This window comes from Python bivittatus, unplaced genomic scaffold, assembly GCF_059951505.1.
Source record: "Python bivittatus isolate LINGU-HERP-01145 unplaced genomic scaffold, Pbiv_v1 ctg000220_np1212, whole genome shotgun sequence".
Taxonomy (NCBI): domain Eukaryota; kingdom Metazoa; phylum Chordata; class Lepidosauria; order Squamata; family Pythonidae; genus Python; species Python bivittatus.
This window is the reverse complement of record NW_028277048.1, coordinates 9,914,721-9,933,573: the sequence shown is the minus strand read 5'-3', so window position 1 is coordinate 9,933,573 and position 18,853 is coordinate 9,914,721. Positions and strand designations below refer to the sequence as shown.

Here is an 18,853-nt window from a genome sequence, read left to right as displayed (position 1 = left end):
GACAGCCCTTGACTATAAGTGGGATTCATAATGCCATAGGGCTAGTCAGAATTTCAAAGGGAAATTGTATCCCAGCATGCTTACTTTCACATAAAAATCTTTCCCATAACTGGCATATCAATGAGAAACCTATAAAGCAAGTTAAGGACTTTAAATATCTAGGTATTCACTTCCAATATCCACCTCCTGGAATCCCCAGATAAGTGAGGTCTCATCAAGCCCATAGCAATTAAATTATTCAAAGCATAAAACATCACTTTAAAAATAACAACACAAATTGTTTGATATTTATTTGATATTTTACAATGTACGCATACTGCCACTTCTCATTGTTATAGCCAGTTTATAATAAATACTATATATTTATTTTATGGGTGACTTTATTATTTTGGAAGGTTCTTAAAATTACTCTGTGATGTTTTTGACTATAGGCTACTCAGAGCCTTTGGAAATGGCTGGCATGTAAATGAAGTACATTAAAAAATTTTAAAAGCAGGTATAAAGCATTCACAAAAACAAACCATTACTACTATTAATAAACCTCTTAATTTAAAACCATTAATAAAAACTTAAGCTATTTTCAAGTAGATCCAAATGCCATCCCAAAGAGGATTGTTTTCGCCATTTTGCAAAATGCCATCAGAGTTGGGGAACATCTCATGTCCAGGGCAAGCAGTTTGGGAGGGCTACTGCTGAAAAGATCATTCACCACATGCCAATCACCCAATCTCTTTCAGGATGGGCATCAGGAACATTTGCTCCCAATGAGATCATGTAGGATGTCCAAATTCTACCTGAAGAAGACAGTCCCAGACATACTAGAATACGTACCAGAATATGTAAATATAACATATCTTATAAATGTCATTACATTTCCAAATACTGTACAATGACAGGCAAGTGAATGGGGGTGAGGTGTCGTGGCACCTTAGCCTCAGAGGGGAGAAGGAAGAAGGGAGAACAGAGTAGATGGGAGCCACGTCCAAGTGCTGCAAAGCTCTGCTATTTCTGATTTCTCTAATGTTGTGGCTGAGCCAAAAATAAATTAAAAATTAAAAAATTAAAAATTAAATTAAAATTAAAAAATTGGCTAAGCTGCCCAACATAGACATTGGTGTGGGAACAACACCAAAGATCTGGGTGGAAGTACGGCAAGTTTATGTTTCCTTTAAAAACAGAAAAAAAGTATACTAACATGTATACACTCTTAATTCAAATCTTATTTTCAATATTCCCCAAAGCTTCCTCCCAGGGCTTCAGGATATAATGGTAGCTTATTTCTAAACTCATGGTGACTTACGTGATTAAGGGCAATGCTGGGGAAATGCATAGAAGTACAAACCACTTAAAGTAACACATGCTGTACATAAATTGCATTAGGCCATAGCTGAATGAAAGTTTCAACATTCACATTTCATACTGGCACACATCCTTGGAAGATAGTAAGAGATTATAACCATCCTGCTGTAACTTTATGCACATGATATAATAAATGATCAGGAACATTATGAAGGTTAAAGAACATTATATATCATTCTACTGGCAGTCATCCTTGTAGTTTTCCAAACTGGCTCCAGGCTTATTATGTGGTAATCTCAGTTCTGCTTTGATTTCCCTCTTCTGCATCCAAACCCTTAGTAATTTCCTCATGGCCCCATGAATCTCACTGTTCCTCAGGCTGTATATGAAAGGATTGAGCATGGGGGTCACCACTGTGTAGAATACTGATGCCATTCTCAACGTGGACCCAGAATAGGTGGAGGACGGACGGATGTAGGTGCCCATCAGAGTCCCATAGAACAAGGCAACAGTAGTGATGTGTGCGCTGCAAGTGGAGAAGGCTTTGTACTTCCCAGAAGCAGAAGGGACTTTCAGCACCTTGAACATAATCAATATGTAGGACAGAAGGATAAGTATAAGGGGCCCAAGCATGGTAGCAGTGCCTTCAATCATGAGCAGCGTTTCTGCAGAAGAGGTATCTGAGCAGGAAAGCTTGAGTAAAGGATGGAGGTCACAGAAGAAATGGGGTATCTCCCGGGAGCCACAAAAAGAAAAGTTAGCTATTGTAAATACATACAATAGGCCTTGGGAAAAAGAGAGGAGCCAAGACCCAGCAGCCAAGACCAGGCAATGCTTGTAGCTCATGATTGTAGTATAATGAAGTGGACGGCAGATAGCCACATAGCGGTCATAAGCCATGGAGGCCAGGAGAAAGTTATCAGTGGTACAAAAGACCACAAAGAAATACATTTGACTGAGGCATCCACTGTAGGATATGGTGTTTTTCTGGGATACCAAGATTTGCAACATCTTGGGTACAGCATTGGAACTAAAACCGAGGTCAGCCAACGATAGGTGACTGAGGAAAAAATACATGGGGGCATGGAAAAGGTTGTTACTGAAGAAGATCAACACCATGATCAAGAGGTTTCCCAGTAAGCTAAGCAGGTACATGCAGAGGAAGAAGGGGAAGAGAAGTTCCTTAAACTCTGGTGAGGAGGAGAAACCCAGGAGGATGAATCCAGCAAAGTTGGTGTTGTTCTCCTGTTCCATTTCCATGGCTCAGCTGAAAATGAGAGTAAAAGAAATGGGATTATATCGTTGTTCCTTCAGTTTCACATTCTAACCAATGTAATAATGAATAATCTCATTTCAGAACTGGTCCATTGGTCAGAAGGGGATTGAAGAGAAGTAAAGTTGGATGGGAAACTGTGATCATGGCTTTGCAAATCTTCTCTCCAAATTGGGCACTACAGAAGTAATGAGATGTATCATCCCTCACTGGATATTGCTGGAAATGTGGATTCAATGGCACTGACTCTTCAGCACCTCACAACCTACTGACTCCAAGGGGTAGTAAATTAAGGATTTACTCTGTGTCTCTTCTTTGTCTGCTTGTACCATGTTTTGTCTACCTCTGTCGCTGACTTCCTTAAATTTCAATTCTATTATAGATATAAAACCTGCTTCACTAATAATCACTCACTCAGGTTAGAGTCTTGCTCTCCTGCACAAACATTGGTGCCCTACTTCAGGTTCTGCAACACTTCTTCTATGTACAACAGTGAGCTAATGTCCTTTGAATTCAGTCTTTCTATAGGTACAACGTAACTCAGCCTGAACCAGTATGATCCTACTTGTATGACTGGGGATGAAAGAGTTAGTAGAACACATATGGAGAGGGGCTAGGCATTGTATTCTAAACCTATTGCATTCTTGCGAGATGACCTTTCATAGATCTCAATGGATGCATGATATGAAATGGGAGAAGTTGTACATAGATGGGTCATGTAAGGAACACAACCCTGTCTTACAAGGTGAATTTAAAGGAGAGCAAGTGCAGATTGAAACCAGTAGACAATAGAGGAATCAACCCACTAAAATAAACAGCATTCCATTAATGGGTAACTAAAAACTGGACATGACTGGAGTTCAGTATATGAAGTGAAATGAGGAGATAATGTTTCAGTCCTCATGAAATCCTTGCAAATGACCTCTGTTTCCCTGAATGAAATCTGATGGATCTAACTCCGTGTAACATTCTTCACACTTTTAAATGGGGCATTTTCGTTTTCACAGAACAGCAGTTACAGATTTTGCCCCAATCTGGAAGGTGTTTCTGTTCCATACCGGGGGGGGGGGGGAGGCATACGAGGTTTTTTCCACACAGTTTCTATAAAGTGTTTTTTTTCCTACTTGTTTCAAACACCATCTTCATAGATTCAGTGAGGTGTGGATTTTTAAGGAAATCAGTGTGGAACTCCTATCCAAATGAGCACATTCCAAATATGAACAGCTATTTTATTTCCTTAAAATTAAGTTCTCTCATTTAAGAGAATACTGTAGTATGTGCAGAGATTTGATATAGAGACAAGGCCAAATTAACTCAACATGACTTCTGTATAATACAGAAGTGGTTGGAGCATCCTGAGAAGGATAAACATGAAGGCATTTATTGAAAAAACTTGCGGAATGTAAACTTCAGGAGCAATCTTGGCTAAAGATAACCCTCTCTGGATTTCAGTGAATGAAAAGTAATCACTGGTTTCTGAAACATAATACCTGGTTGGGCGTTCTGTTCATTTGCTATAAAGCTTCCATTTATATCACTAAACAGTCAACATGAACACATCTGAGAAAATTACTTGAAAAATTTAGTCTTACTCTGTTGAATCTCAGCAGTCTGACAAAGCCAGGCCTGGATGCTTCCTGGATGAGCAAATGAAATGAAGTGTAGGAAAAGCAAAATCATTCGTGCTCTCCAACACAAAGGCAAAGCAACAAGAGATGGTACAAGTGGACAGGGAAGAGGATTTTGATTTCAAAGTGAAGTAGATGGTCAAAGAGAAATTAGAATTTCCTACTGCCTGTAAAAGAAGATGGAGAAGAGAGGAGAAAAGCATTCCAGGTCAGAAGGTCTAAGGTTGGAGAACCATCTTCCTTAGCACTGAAAGTCATGCAAAACAGACATAAAGACCTCACCACAGTGGAAGTGTTCAGTGGATAGGAACATCTTGCACAACTGGGCCTCAGTTTCATTGCACTGCCCATAAAAGGAAACAGAAGAAAATATAAAGGTGGTATGAAACTGGGTGAGAATGTCAGTGGTGTGAGCTTTGGTTTCCATGGAAGGAAACAGCAAGAGGATATAGCTCTGCAGGGATCTTGTTACAGAAACATCTACAGGGTTGTGGAGGTTCTCCAACATGAAATCCCCAGGCCCACTGTGCAACCACTAGCTGAATTTTCAACCTATGTCTTAGCAGATGAAAGCATACACTGTACTGTTGCTGGGATAAGAGGGAAACCCTCAGTCAAAAATGGGAGAATACAATAGAAAAGTTCTTTCAGAGAAGGTTTCTCCAATGTCAGATTTCAATCAGCAGAATTTTCCAGGCACATGACCAGGAATTAAATGGCAGCTGAGAAATGTGAGAGTTCAGCCTACCAACACTGGAGGGTGCCGGATGGAAGAGGTTAGTCTAATTAGACATAAGCATGGCTATGCTCATCCTTTAGATAATGCTGTCAGTCAACCACATTTTTCGAAGGCTAGCCATTTGGGACAGTGAGGATTTGGTTAATTACTTTGTTGTTGTTTAGTCGTTAAGTCGTGTCCGACTCTTCGTGACCCCATGAACCATATTGCGCCAGGCCTTCCTGTCCTTCACTGCCTCCCTGAGTTTGCTCAGTTTCATGCTCATTGCTTCAGTGATGCTATCTAACCATCTCATCCTCTGCCGTCCTCTTCTCCTTTTGCCTTCAATCTTTCCCAGCATCAGGGTCTTCTCCAAAGAGATCTCTCTTCGCATTAGGTGACCAAAATATCTGAGCTTGAGCTTCATTATCGATCCTTCCAATGAGCAATCAGGGTTGATTTCCTTTAAGATTGACTGGTTTGACCTCCTAGCAGTCCAGGGGACTCTCAAGAGTCTTCTCCAGCACCACAGTTCAAAGGCATCAATTCTTCGGCGCTCGGCCTTTTTTATGGTCCAGCTCTCACAGCCATACATTACTACTGGAAAAACCATAGCTTTGACTATGCGGATCTTTGTCGGCAAGGTGACGTCTCTGCTTTTTAATATGCTATCTAGGCTTGCCATAGCTTTCCTCCCAAGGAGCAAGCGTCTTTTAATTTCATGGCTGCAGTCTCCGTCTGCGGTGATCTTGGAGCCCAAATAAATGAAGTCTGTTACTGCTTCCATTTCTACCCCTTCTATTTGCCAGGAATTGATGGGTCCAGATGCCATGATCTTAGTTTTTTTAATGTTGAGTTTCAAGCCAGCTTTTGCACTCTCCTCTTTCACCCTCATCAAGAGGCTCTTTAGTTCTTCTTCACTTTCTGCCATTAGGGTGGTATCGTCCGCATATCTGAGGTTGTTACTAGGTTAGGCTTTTTTTAAGGTCATCCCCACTTCCTCTGCTCAAGCTTTCCCTTCCATTTATTGAATGATCCATGGAAATCTCAGCTCCTTGGTCCTGTGGGGCCTTCATTTCCACCAGAAAAGATCCATATATCAGAAATGTATTTTCAAATGATGGAATATCTAATTCTGGAGTATAAATCAGTGCCATGCTCATGTAAAGGGGGATTAGAAAAGGAGTAGGCTGCTAACTGCTACCCATTCTCCCAACAAAACATACCTTTTCTCCCAGCACTCCCCAAATAGGCTACAAGACCAGATCCTGATCATATCTCTGTACGTCTGAGCAGAAATATCATCTTTATTAATTTGTACACAACGATATGGAGTGCTCTCTCCCCTTGAAGGCCAGTTAGACATTTTATTTGTTTGTTGTTTGTTTTTATGCATGGATATCTTATTTATCTTTCAGCGCTGTTTCCCTGATTCTCAGGGTAATTTACACAAATATCAAAACAAAATATTTACATAAATATTTATCCATAAGGAAGATGATCCTGAATTTAAGATTCCCAAAATGAGAACATTAGACAGGAAAAAAAAATCATCTGCTATCATCTTCTCTGCATATCTAAGCTGACCTTCCCATATGAATGGTGAATTATTTGCAGCAAAATCTAGTCATCTTTATTGGAGAACATCATTAAAATATTTTAAAAGCAAGTTGCCCCCATATTATGTATGCTGGGAGGACAGGACTGTGCATTAAAGTTAGCCATTGGGGGCCTTTTGATTTGCTACAGTGGTTTATTACAATGCCTCATAGATGAAGCTTACTGGATTTCAGACACATGATGGGGGAGTAGAGGTCACTTGGGCACCCCCAGATAGAACTTATTCCAACAGTCCAATTAGCGGATAGGCACAGCACGGATAACCAAATCAAAGTTTTCTAAGTCTCTACTATTAGGAAAGAAGGTAGACATATAGCAGCTTTGAAATTTAAACAAATTAAGCAGTATAATACCAAATCTACTTCTGATATATATGAGTAAGTGTAAACAGCTTCTACACTAATTAATCAACAGAATTTTTTAAAATCTTCCTCTAAAAAGTTTCAATTTCTTACCAACAGGTGGAGATACAGATCCTTTTTTATGGCATGAAAGACTACCACAGCTATCACAAGACCCAACTACTTCATCCTACCTGCCCAGATTTCAGAACTTGTGACAACTCTGAATTCTGTGACCTTGGGAAGCTCCTGGCCTTGCTTGTTTTACATCTGATTGGTACAAAAGTAAATGCATTTTTAATCTCCTAATTTATTGTTCCGTGATTTTCAGATAGACTCCTACTCCTCAGTTTCAGCAGTACAAATTTTATAGTCCTTCTTTAACAAAGCAAAAAAGGACCTTGCTTTCTGTTCCACTCATATATCTAGATATATCTTATATATCTAGATCTAGATCTATGTTATAGATCTTAACAGCTAACTTAGTCTAGAGACTAATACTTAATTTTCCACCTGTTATGTTTCCAAATATTTGGAAGTCATTTTCTACTCTAATGGATCAACAGGCTACAAGAATTCTTTTGTTTCTAAGAATTTTCCAGGCAGCAGATACCATTTCACCCCACTGAGTTCTAGACAAGTGGAAACAGATACATAAGTGCTGCCCTGCAGTAAAGACAACGCTGATTGAGTTGGCTGATTCTGGAAACAGAACATTGGGCTCCATGTGGTTGTAGCCTGATCATTGAAGGAGGTTCTTCCACTTGCAAAGAAACAGCTCTCAGCCCAAGGACATCTCAACCCCCGCCCCCCACTAAAACCGCACATGGAAACATGAAGGAACATAGCTTCCACAGCAACTTATTAACCCTAATACTGTTGGACATGGGCAATACTTTTTTAAAAAATCAAGTGTGACTTGATAAGCATTATCGCAGATGATTCATGCAGCCAGATCTTTCATCTCTGTTTTCTCTAAAGTTCAAGTTCAAGTAAGCAGTGGCCCATTTTAATCAGAAAGGGATTTCAACAAAATCTGAACAGAACAATAGTGCCCCCTTGAGTGTCTGTGATGTACAGTACTCTGTAGAACTCCCCTAAGCAAATCTTTTTTGCCTTATGTTTGAAAACATAAGAAGTTTTGTATTGCCACAGGTGCACAATACAAAGGACAGCTAAAAATCAAGTAAGCGTATTTTAAAAATTAGCAACCTGTTAAAGCTTTAAAGCAAAAGAGAAAAGAAAACAGAAATAAAACAGAGCAGCAGAGAAGACAAATCAGATCAATAAATTAAAGGCTTGCTTAAGTAAGATGCTTTACTTGCCCCAGTTAAGAGACTAGGGTTAAGTACAGCTGGTTTGTATGGAATAAAGGGGTCTTCCAAGTAAGCTGGTCCTAAGGCACTAACCAGCACATTTAATTTGACCTGGAAAAAGCAGTAACTGTTATAACATAGGGTTCACACTCTTCAGCACCAGCTGAAACTCCAAAATATTTTAGGAAACAGGTTTAGTTTTCTTTGGTTTGGATTTTTTTTTAACAAAACAAACTCTCTTAAAAAAAAACACTCATTTCTGACTTCACAATGGCTCCTAATCCATTTCCTGGGCAACTCAAAATTTGATGCTGACCTTTAAAATGGCTTGGGGTCAGAACATGTCTCAGTGCTGCAACTTAACAGAGTTAGCTGAACTTAACAGAGTTCAGAAACCTAAGCCAGGTCAGATCTGGCTGACCCTTGGAGGGGAGACCACTAAGAAATGCTAGGGTGGTAGGTTAGACTAAGTTAAAATGACAACCTGAAAAGCAGCAACACTGAACCACTTCTGTATTGTTCCCAACAAAATTGCATAGACCCGATATCACTAGGAGTTGAACTCAACAGAAACATTACCTTGTCATAAATGATAAATGACTAACTAAGTCATTTAAAGGTCTTTCTCCATGTATCCCCACCAAAGTCAAGAAAATATAGACTAAACTGGGAAGTTTTTAGAATTTGGACTACAATTTTTATGAAGAGGAATTAGTGTCCTGTGTGGAGGGATTATGTATTTTTTCCTGTGTTGATAATTGTAGAGTCTTACTGTTAGATTTTATTGCATTTTATTCTATGTTTTTTAAAAAATAAACAATCCATTCAGAGAACATCAGCACTCAGCCTCATCTGTAAATAGTAACATCAGCTAAGTGTGGGAATCAGCCTTCCTGAAGCTGTCTGGGAATGATGAAGCTGTAACCTAGATAGCAGAAGGGCACTAAACTAGCAAAAACCTACTATAGTGGTACCTCGGGTTACCAACGCCTCTGTTAACGAACTTTTCAGGTTACGACCAGCTCCAGCCGCAAAAATTTACCTCGGTTTGCAAACTCCGCCTCGGGGTACGAACAAGATACGTGGCCATTTTCCCTCCCGTGGCACGGTCCGCGGCCATTTTTCCGCCCCTGACACGTGGTCCACGGCCATTTTCCGCCCCTGACACGTGGTCCGCGGCCATTTTTCCGCCCCAGACACATGGTTGTAGGGAGGGGGACTTTCCCTCCAAGCAAAAGCTGCCTCCCTGTCCTCCACGCCAGAACGGATTAACGGTAATTACATTGAAACTTATGGAGAAATTTCCTTCGGGTTGCGACCAATTCGGGGTGCGACCAGAGTCACGGAACGGATTAAGTTCGTAACCCGAGGTTCCACTGTATATCCATTCATTCCATACATCCTGGTGAAATTGGTTTGTGCTATGAAATTACACGTCACACCCGACAAATTTATGAATGGACCTATAACAATAAGGAAAGTTTCTGAAGCTGTAAAAAAAATTAAACTAGGAAAGGTGCCCAGGCCAGATGGATTATCAGGTTCTTGTTATAAATGTTTTGAGGATGAACTTTTACAACCTTTAAAAAACACAATGAACTCCTCCTCTTGCAGGGAAGAAAGGTGCCAGAGAGTTGGAAAGAGGCCAATATACCAATAATACCCGAAGAGGGACAAGATTTGGCTTTAACAAGAAACTATAGGCCGATATCATTATTGAAGAATGACTACAAGTTGTTCACAATAATTCTAGCTGATAGACTGAAAATAATTTTGCAAGAATTTATTCATGAGGATCAATGTGGGTTTTTGCCTAAAAGAGAGTTAAAGGACAATCTTAGAAATGTGTTGGACATTTTGGAATATTTGGAGCAACATAATGAAAAGCAAGCCACATTGATTTTCTTAGGTGCGGAGAAGGCCTTTGATCATTTGACCTGGGCTTTCTTGTTCAAGGTTTGGGAAGATATGAATGTTGGAAAGAACTTCATGGGTAAGATCGATTTTCACTTCACAGAAAGCACAAATAATTGTTAATGGAGATCTAACAAAACCCTGTGAGATACAAAAAGGAAGAAGACAGGGATGCCCCACTGTCCTCTCTCTTGTTTATTTTGGTTCTTGAAATAGTGAACAGGGATATAAGGCAAGAGGAGAGGATTGTGGGAGTAAAGATTAAAAAAGAAACTTATAAGTTGAGAGCTTTTGCAGATGACTTGTTATTGGTTCTGGAAGATCCTTTAAAGGGAATTGAATATTAATGAGTAAATTAAAAGAATTTGGTGCATTAGCAGGTTTCAAGATTAATAAACAGGAGACAAAGATGTTAACAAAAAATATGAAAATAGAAGATCAAACAGAATTGAGGAATAAAACGGTTTTAAGATTGAGAAGAAGGTAAAATATCTGGGTATCACTATGACAGATATGAATTGTATGTTATTCTAAAATAACTATGTTAAGACACGGAATGAAGTTTAAAAAGATATGTTAAGATGGGAGAAATTATAACTGTCATTGCTGGGGAGAGTTGCTGTGATAAAAATGAATGTCTTGCCTAGAATGATGTTTTTGTTTCAGTCAATACGTACCTGCTTTGACAACTGATGCACCATTTAAACAGTGGCAGAAGGATATATCTAAATTTCTGTGGCGGGGGAAAAACCACAAGTTAAATATAAGGTGTTACAAGAGGCAAAGAAAGAGGAGGATTGGGTTTGAAATTGTATTTTGCAGCTTGCTGTTTGGTTTGGATGAAAGAGTGGGTGCTGCTGGGAAATAGAAGGCTCTTGGAGTTAGGAGGCCATGACCTGAGATTTGGGTGGCATGGATATTTGTGCAATGATAAAGTCAAGGTCGATGTGGATTTTAAAAACCATTATGTTAGATGTGCCATATTGAGAATATGGAATAGGTATAAACCCAGGTTGTGCCCAAAAACACCTTTGTGGATCTCAGCACAAAAAGCATTTTATAGATGAGAAATAATAGGGAAACACAAAATGTTAACTTATCGTGAGATACTAGAATTTTGTCAAGGGGAATGTAAAATAAAATCAAGAGAAAAACTGGTGGCAGAGGTATATATTTGTCAATGGTTCTTTTATTTGCAATTATTAGAAAGATCTAAAGTAGACAAAACAATTTATGGTTTTGAACATTATAAGACTGCGTGTGAAATAGAATTGTGTACAAATGATGAACATGTAATTGCTAAATATATAAACTTTTATTGAAACTTGAAACAGAAGAAGAACAAGTGAAATAATGTATGATAAAGTGGGTTGAAAATTTTGGTTATAATATTCAGATGGATCAATGGGAAAATATGTGGCTGAAAGGGCTGAAATTTACATTATGTTATAAACTTAAAGAGAATTTTTATAAAATGATGTACTGTTGGTATTTGTCTCCAGAGAAATTGTCTAGAATAAATATAAAGGCATTTACACGCAAATACATACACTGATTCAGAGGATTTTAAAGATTATTACGCAGTTGAAACCAGAGCTTTTTCTTTTGGGATTGATGGACAAACAGTTGGAAAAGGGTCACGGAGCTTTGTTTTTGTACATGATAACTGCAATGAGATTATTGCATGCACAAAGATGGAAAGATTCGGCACTACCCACATTGGAGGAATGGATGGTGAGGATGATGGAACTTGCTGATTGCTAAATTGGCTCCTTTGATCAGAGAAAAGACAAGATCTATGTTTATTGCTAAATGGAAACCCCTTTATAGACTTTTTGCGTGAAACAGAAAAAAATGAACTTTTGATTTATGATGATTACACAGGATAGACTATAGAAAGAAGAGCGTTATGTTGTAACCATAGAGTAAGAGGTAAATTTTTAACAGTAGTTATAACTGCTGTAAAGAAGATCAGAAGCTACTTCTTTGTATCTTTTTTCTTTCTTTCTGTTTTTCACTTTTTTTCCTTTCTTGTACTTTTAGTTTTCTCTTTGATTTCTTTATTTTTCTTTTCTTTTTTATATTACTTTGCATTCGTTTTTAATCTTTTTTTCTAAAAACCTTTAATAAAAATTATATATATATAAAAAATTACATGTCACACCCCAGTTAGTTCACACGTACAAGTGATTTTTATTTTTCAAGTGGTTCTTAACATATTGGGTATTGGTCATACGCTAATAACTTCAGAGTAGATTTTTGTTTCATGTAGGATTGCTGCAAAGAGTAAAACATTTCTAGGTGCTGGGACAACAGTAGAATGTTTATTAATTAGCTCCTTAAGGAATTGCTCCTTAATCAACCTCATTTGTTACTAGATTTCCTAAGTGACCCACTCTCTTGCCAGACAATTACGACAGACAAATAAACAAGAAGTTAATGAGAAAACTTTCTGAAAAAAGCTGACATACTTGGAATCATAAAAAGCAATGAACTTAACTAGTGTTGAGGGAGGGAGGCACAAGGGACTGACTGAAACTGAAGAGTAACACAACAATTCTAAGAAAGGAAGGTCTCAGCATATGTGAGGAAATCTATCCATTGCCCTCAATAGCAAATTTAGAAAAGGAGGCTCTGGGCAGTGTCACGTGTGCACTGAAGAGTGGTGGGTGGATGTTCATGAGAAGAGGCCCACTACATGAAAGGTTCTCACAAAAGCAGCACCTCGTTGCATGGGGTGATGCCAGGCCTAGCCCAAGGAACTCCAAGAGACCATGTAGATTCAGTCCAGCTATGTTTATTAGCTACAACCTCTAGCAAGAATCTTCCCAGACTGAAACCCCAGCCCCCAAGTAATGCCAGCCACAACACTGTGAATTCCTCAGGGAGGTGCCAGTCTCATCCTCTTGTATCTCCCATGCTCCTCAGGAGATGTAAGAAAATGTTATTCTCCCTGAGCCTGGCCTTCATAATCCCATTCCATCACAGGTGATGATGATTGGATGGGAAATACCTATGTGACTGCCATTTTTCATTTGGCTACATTTACAACTCTGCAGTGTAGGAACCAACTGTAGGGACGCAGCTCTTGAACTTCCTTACATTGGGTCAGCCCTTCCCAACCCAGCCTTCCCTGGATTTCCTGAACCCCAAGTGCCAGAATTCCCAGCCTTGCCCCTTCATTTCAGAGTCTAGCTGAGGGGGACTCTTAGCTACAGGTTTTGATGGCCTCCAGTAACAGCTCCAGAAGGTGTTTGCCAGAATCCTGAAGGACAAAGGAAGATAGTTACAATCACTACCACCCAATCTTTGATCCCTGCCATTGGCTTTCGTTATAGCTGAGGCTGCTGTTTAGTTACTGGATTCATTTGTTAGAAAGCTGCCCTTTATTTTAATTGCATTTTTGGTCCCCCTGTCCCCCAAAGAGGACATGCTAAATGATAATGTGGTTGGTTTGGCTGCTGTTTAGTGTATTTTGCAAACACACATACGTTATATCTTAGCATAATGTTGAATCCAGTTTTACACTTCCAGGAACTCATTTTTTTCCCCATGGAAGAGACTATACTGTTTGCCTTTAAAACAAAGGAAAATAAAGCCTCCTTTAAGTAGAACTCAGCTCCTGGTAAATTCATGATGGACATGCCCATGCAGTTTTAGGGGGACAACAGCACAAAAATGGTTTGCTATTGTCTTCTTCCTGAATGTTGTTTGACTTCCCATCAAGCCTATATCCCTGTTATTCCCCAGAGGTCTCCCATCCAAGGACTAAGCAGGCCCAGCTTGCTTTGCTCCCAAGCCCAGCCAGGTGTTGCCACTTGCTGAGGAAGGAGTTTGCATCAGGAATGGCTTCCCTCAGATTCCTCCGATCAAGTCACCTTCTCCAACCCAGTGCCCTCTAAATAAAGCAGTCTTCATTTTCCACAATAGGAGAGCTCCAACACTTTGGGAGGGCACCTGGTTGAAAGAGGCTGGTCAGAAAGCTATCAAAGTCTTCTGGGATCCTGCCTCGCTCAGAAAGGTTGCAGGAGATAAAGATTCCAAGAAGAGTCTAATTCCATTGAGACTCACCAATGGAATTTCAAGGGCACCAAGCAAACAGTACAAAATGAGGTAAGAGTAGAAAAAGAGTAGAACTGAGGTCTCCTCAGATTTGGATGCAACTGGTTTACCTGACAACAGTGCTGCACAGAAATGGTTTGCCACTCTGTCTTCTGGTCCCCCCCTCCCCCCGCAACCTTCCAATGTATATATGTGTGTGTGTGTCTTTGAGTCAGTGTTGACTCCTGGCAATGTCTGTACAAGTCCTTGCAGTTTTCTTGACATGATTTTGGAAGTAGTTTGCTATTGCTTCCTTCCTACAGATGAGAGAGAGTGACTGGCCCAAGGTCCCCCCGCTGGCTTTGTGCCTAAGGAAACTCACAGTCTCCCAATTTCTAGCCTGGTCCCATAACCACTACACCAAACTTGCTCTCCCAAATTTCCAGACTAACTCCTAATTTCCTGATGGCCTCCCATTCAAGTACTCACCAGGTCTAACCCTGTTTATCTTTTCATCACTCAAGATTGGCTAAGCATAGCCATCTGCTATTACCAAACAACAGTGCTGAGATTATATCTGTTCATCGACGGGCTCTGGTCTGTTTTTTTGCTGAGGGAGAGAATGAGCTCTGGAGTGGGAAGGGCAGGCTCTTTCAAAAGAAGACAGTAGGGGGAGAACTTGCACTCCTGACTGAGTCAGGGATGGCACTGGGGCTTCTGTGGAAGCCTCAGGCGGGTCATCCTTTTCTTATGGAGCAGACCACACATGCACCAAATCACTCCCCCTGGCTGTAAAGATAAAATGCTCTGCCTAAAAATATTCATAGCAGGTTTGTCAAGGGAAGGACTGGTTGGGGCATTTTGAAGCTCTGGGAAAAATGTTAACATGCGTTCCTTACGCACATACCCCTTCTTTCCTCAGCCTTGAAAATCTGAAAGAACGGCTAAGAGAAGTTCCTACCCACTCCCTTGGTCCTGAGACTTCTCCTGTCCCTTCTTTGAACACACATGCCATTTTCACAGTATTGCTCATTTGTTTCTTCTGAAACCCAGCTTCCAAGTGGTCCGTCCTTCCTTCCTTCCTTCCTTCCTTCCTTCCTTCCTTCCTTCCTTCCTTCCTTCCTTCCTTCCTTCCTTCCTTCCTTCCTTCCTTCCTTCCCATAATTATATGCCCAAAATTGAGGGAGACCTCTATCAGGGATGAGCAGACTTCAAGCTGACAGGATCTGCTTCCTTTTTCTTTTTCTCTTAACTAGAATTGCAGGTTTCCACCAATTGAAACGAGGTGCAACATGGTGACTCTCAGGGGTCAGAGGCAATTGCCTCCCGCACTGCCAAAACTATACACTGGAAGAAACTGCATGTGGGAGGACAAATATACATGATGAATACTCCAGACAATTCATATTTTGTTTTACAGTTAAGGTTGTGGAGGCTAAAGTTTAAAGGAAATCATACAAGACAGGTGGCAGGCAGTTGCTGGATTCCTACACTCATCATGTGATTTATTACTTAGTATGCAAGTAACTGTAATTGTAAGATATCAAACTATGGTTCAGCATGATGGAAGTCATAGACCACAATTTGATCTGTGATCATTAAACAAGGGAGAGATGAAATCCCTGTTGATCTACTGCAACTATCCTGCAATCTATCAGTAGATTTCTATTTATTTGTTTCCCATTCTCGATCTTAGCAGTGCACCCAGGAAATTACATGTTGCACTTAGAAATCTGGACTAACCAAAACTAAATTTTCCACAGGTGCTATGTAAGCTTGGTCTTTCTTCTATAATAGTAAATTATAATGTTTCATTAATGGAAAAGAAAATAAGTGATTATACCAGAGAGTAAGTGTTGGCATACCTCCCTGCTAAACCTTCCCAGGAAACTCTCTCAAAATATTCTGTGGTCCCTCTTTCTGTTTCTTGGATATGCTGAAGTGTGAGGAAATTTGGGAGAGTGGAACAAAATGTGAGTTGGGATATTGCTGAGAAAATAGGATCAGACTTTTCTGATGTAAACACTATCATCAGAGTAATAATATCTGTAAATCACCGAGATGCCATACTTTTAACATCGAATCAATAGCAGGAATCCATGAAACACAACATATCACCCACCCACATGCTGACCAAGGTTTGCTAGAGTAAGAAGCATTATGCAATGTCTTTGGACTTCCCCAGAACTGACTGAAAAGGGGATTCAGACCAAGGGCCTCTTCCCACCAGACCATAACCATGGCACAAACATGACCTGGAAGTCTATTTTTCCGACATGCCCATATGATGTTGCCTTCATCTCATCCCCAGTCATAAGCAAGATAGCCTTAAGACGCCCTTAGCTAGGCTGATGTGAAATCGTATTTCCCATTTTATTCTGATACTGTGCAAGGTCAGTCACAGGTGTGCAAAATTGGTTACACTTTGTAACCTTTGAAGGAAGTCAGGGGACTGGCAATGACTTGAAACAGAAGCAATAGTTGCAGGATAGGCCAACTAAGGACAGGTGATCAAAGGCAACGGCAAAAGGTCCAATGAGATCTACCACAGATACTTTTATATCTACCTAGCTCCAGAATGTGAGGGACTTTGGAATAAGCTTCCGTCTTTGAGATCATGGTGTTCTGATATGGATTGAGGCGGTAGAGAATAGGTCCTGTGACAAAATGAGCTCCCTAAATACTCCTACACCATAAGACGGTGACACAATTTGTAAAATAATTTTTGTGCTAATGGACACAGAAAAAAAAAAATAGAAAAGAAACGAAATGAAGCTAAATACTGTTTCTTTTCAATTATAAGAAGTTTATACTAACATTCCCTACTATTTCAAGATGCATTGATTCACACTGAACTTAACACTACACCCTATATTATGCCATGCTGCTTTGGTTTAGTAGGAGATATGAAATCAGTCATTGTGGGATTTCAACATGGTCTATGGTATAATGTTATATGTGAACCTGGCCACCCAGGGCTTTTTCAATGAACCATGGTTATAAGAATCCACCTTAGCATGACAAAAAGCCCTTACCACCCGCTGCATCATGCAGCTATAACAGTACAGCCAACTTTGGCCTTTCTGGCAACTTACTCAACAAATCTCCAGACTCGTAGGCCCCTATCTCTCCTTTCCATACTTTGTGCAGCTGGATTCTGTGCTCCACTCCAGTTGTCTGAGTTGGGGGGGGGGGGGGCTTAGTTAATGTTTACCAGTATTAACTTGGCCTTTATTATCCAGGAAAAGATCCTATTACATACTCCTCTAGCTCCCCAGAGCACAAGGGAAGAGTGCTCAAGGAGAGAAGCAGAGGGTGCGTCCAATGCAGCCTGAAGTGACCAATAGGGCAGTGTTTCTCAACCTCAGCAACTGATTCATGCTGACTGGGGAATTCTGGGAGTTGAAGTCCACACGTCTTAAAGTTGCTGAGGTTGAGAAACACTGCAGTAGGGCCTGCCTGGTCCCACTTCCTAGTTACCTGACTGCACTACTGACTGCAAGCTTTGCTGATTTTGCACACCTTGAAACTGACATGGGTTGCTGTTGGCTTAAGGGGGAACTCACCATTTTAACAAGAAAAGTGCAACAGTCAATGTCTCAGATATGGGTTGGGGCAAAAGGAAGGCAACATCTGGGACACAGCAGACAAAATATGATACTGGAGCATGTTTGTATCATGGTTAGGTACAACTGGACGATGCCCCAAAACAAATTGTTGAGGCAGTAACATTTTAAAGAGATGTCCAAAATGAGTCCAGGTTCACACATTGCACTAACCCATTATTTAACAATAGATTACAAAATAAGCCACAATTAGTTGAGTTAATACATCACAGGAAGCTGTAAACAGTGATTTTATAAACCACAGTAGCTGAGTTCACTGAACACCCTAAGCTAAAACCAAATCAATTCTGGCTTAGCATGTGAACCCAGCAGGAGATAAGGCCTCCGGGCTCAACAGGGTACAAGCCTTGGCTAGTTTAGTTAAGCCGAGCACAAGGCTTTCAATCTGTGCCTTGGACTTTGTTTCAGAACAGCCCAGAGCAAAAAGTGCATCAATTTTCAACAATGCTGGCATTTGAGCCACCATTTTCTGTGTAGTCTTTATCAATATTTAGCACATAAAAGAAATCTCCTGAATCTTTGGTGTATGTTAGAAGAACCATTTTATCATTGCAAAGGGCAAGGCCTAGCTACTACAATATTGTGTGAGGCCCTAAATTATGCTTTTTGAAGAGAGAAGGAACTCAATGCCAGCTATGGTGGGAAAATAATTTAATGCTCAGAATAATTTGAAAAATACAAGCATCCCCAAACTTCTGTTAAAGCCAGCCCATTTTTCTTGTTGTCCTCTATTTTTCCCTCATTTTCCAAATATTCTTTTTCTTCTGTCTGTTATTTTCCCTTCCTTCCTGTCTTTCTCATCTTCCTTCTCTCTCTCTCTCTCTCGTCAGTTCCTGATCACTTTTCCTTTATAAAAAGTCTGAGGGATAGGAACGGACGCAGTGTGGCCGCTAGTGCAGTGGGAAAACACAAATGAGAATAAACCTTGTCCAAATGCATGGAAAGTAATGCTTAAACATTGACTGAAACCAAAGGGATCAGCTCAGTGTGGTTGGAGGTTTTGCTCTGGGCTCTTCTTCAGTTGTTCAGCCATTTGTGGCTCTTTGTGATATCATCTGGCCAGGCTTGTGTCTCCGT

General features: G+C 40.2%; 1 protein-coding gene across 1 annotated transcript; it reads right to left on the bottom strand.

Moving 5' to 3' along the window:
* Window positions 1–1,369: 1,369 nt before the first annotated feature.
* LOC103053324 (olfactory receptor 1L4-like) lies at window positions 1,370–17,310 on the bottom strand. The gene is made up of 2 exons (XM_088137853.1): window positions 17,246–17,310; window positions 1,370–2,566 (listed from the first exon to the last, which is right to left on the bottom strand). Exon 2 carries the CDS (start codon window positions 2,557–2,559, stop codon window positions 1,537–1,539), a length of 1,023 nt encoding a protein of 340 aa, XP_087993979.1. The 5' UTR covers window positions 2,560–2,566; window positions 17,246–17,310; the 3' UTR covers window positions 1,370–1,536.
* Between the last annotated feature and the right edge of the window lie 1,543 nt (window positions 17,311–18,853).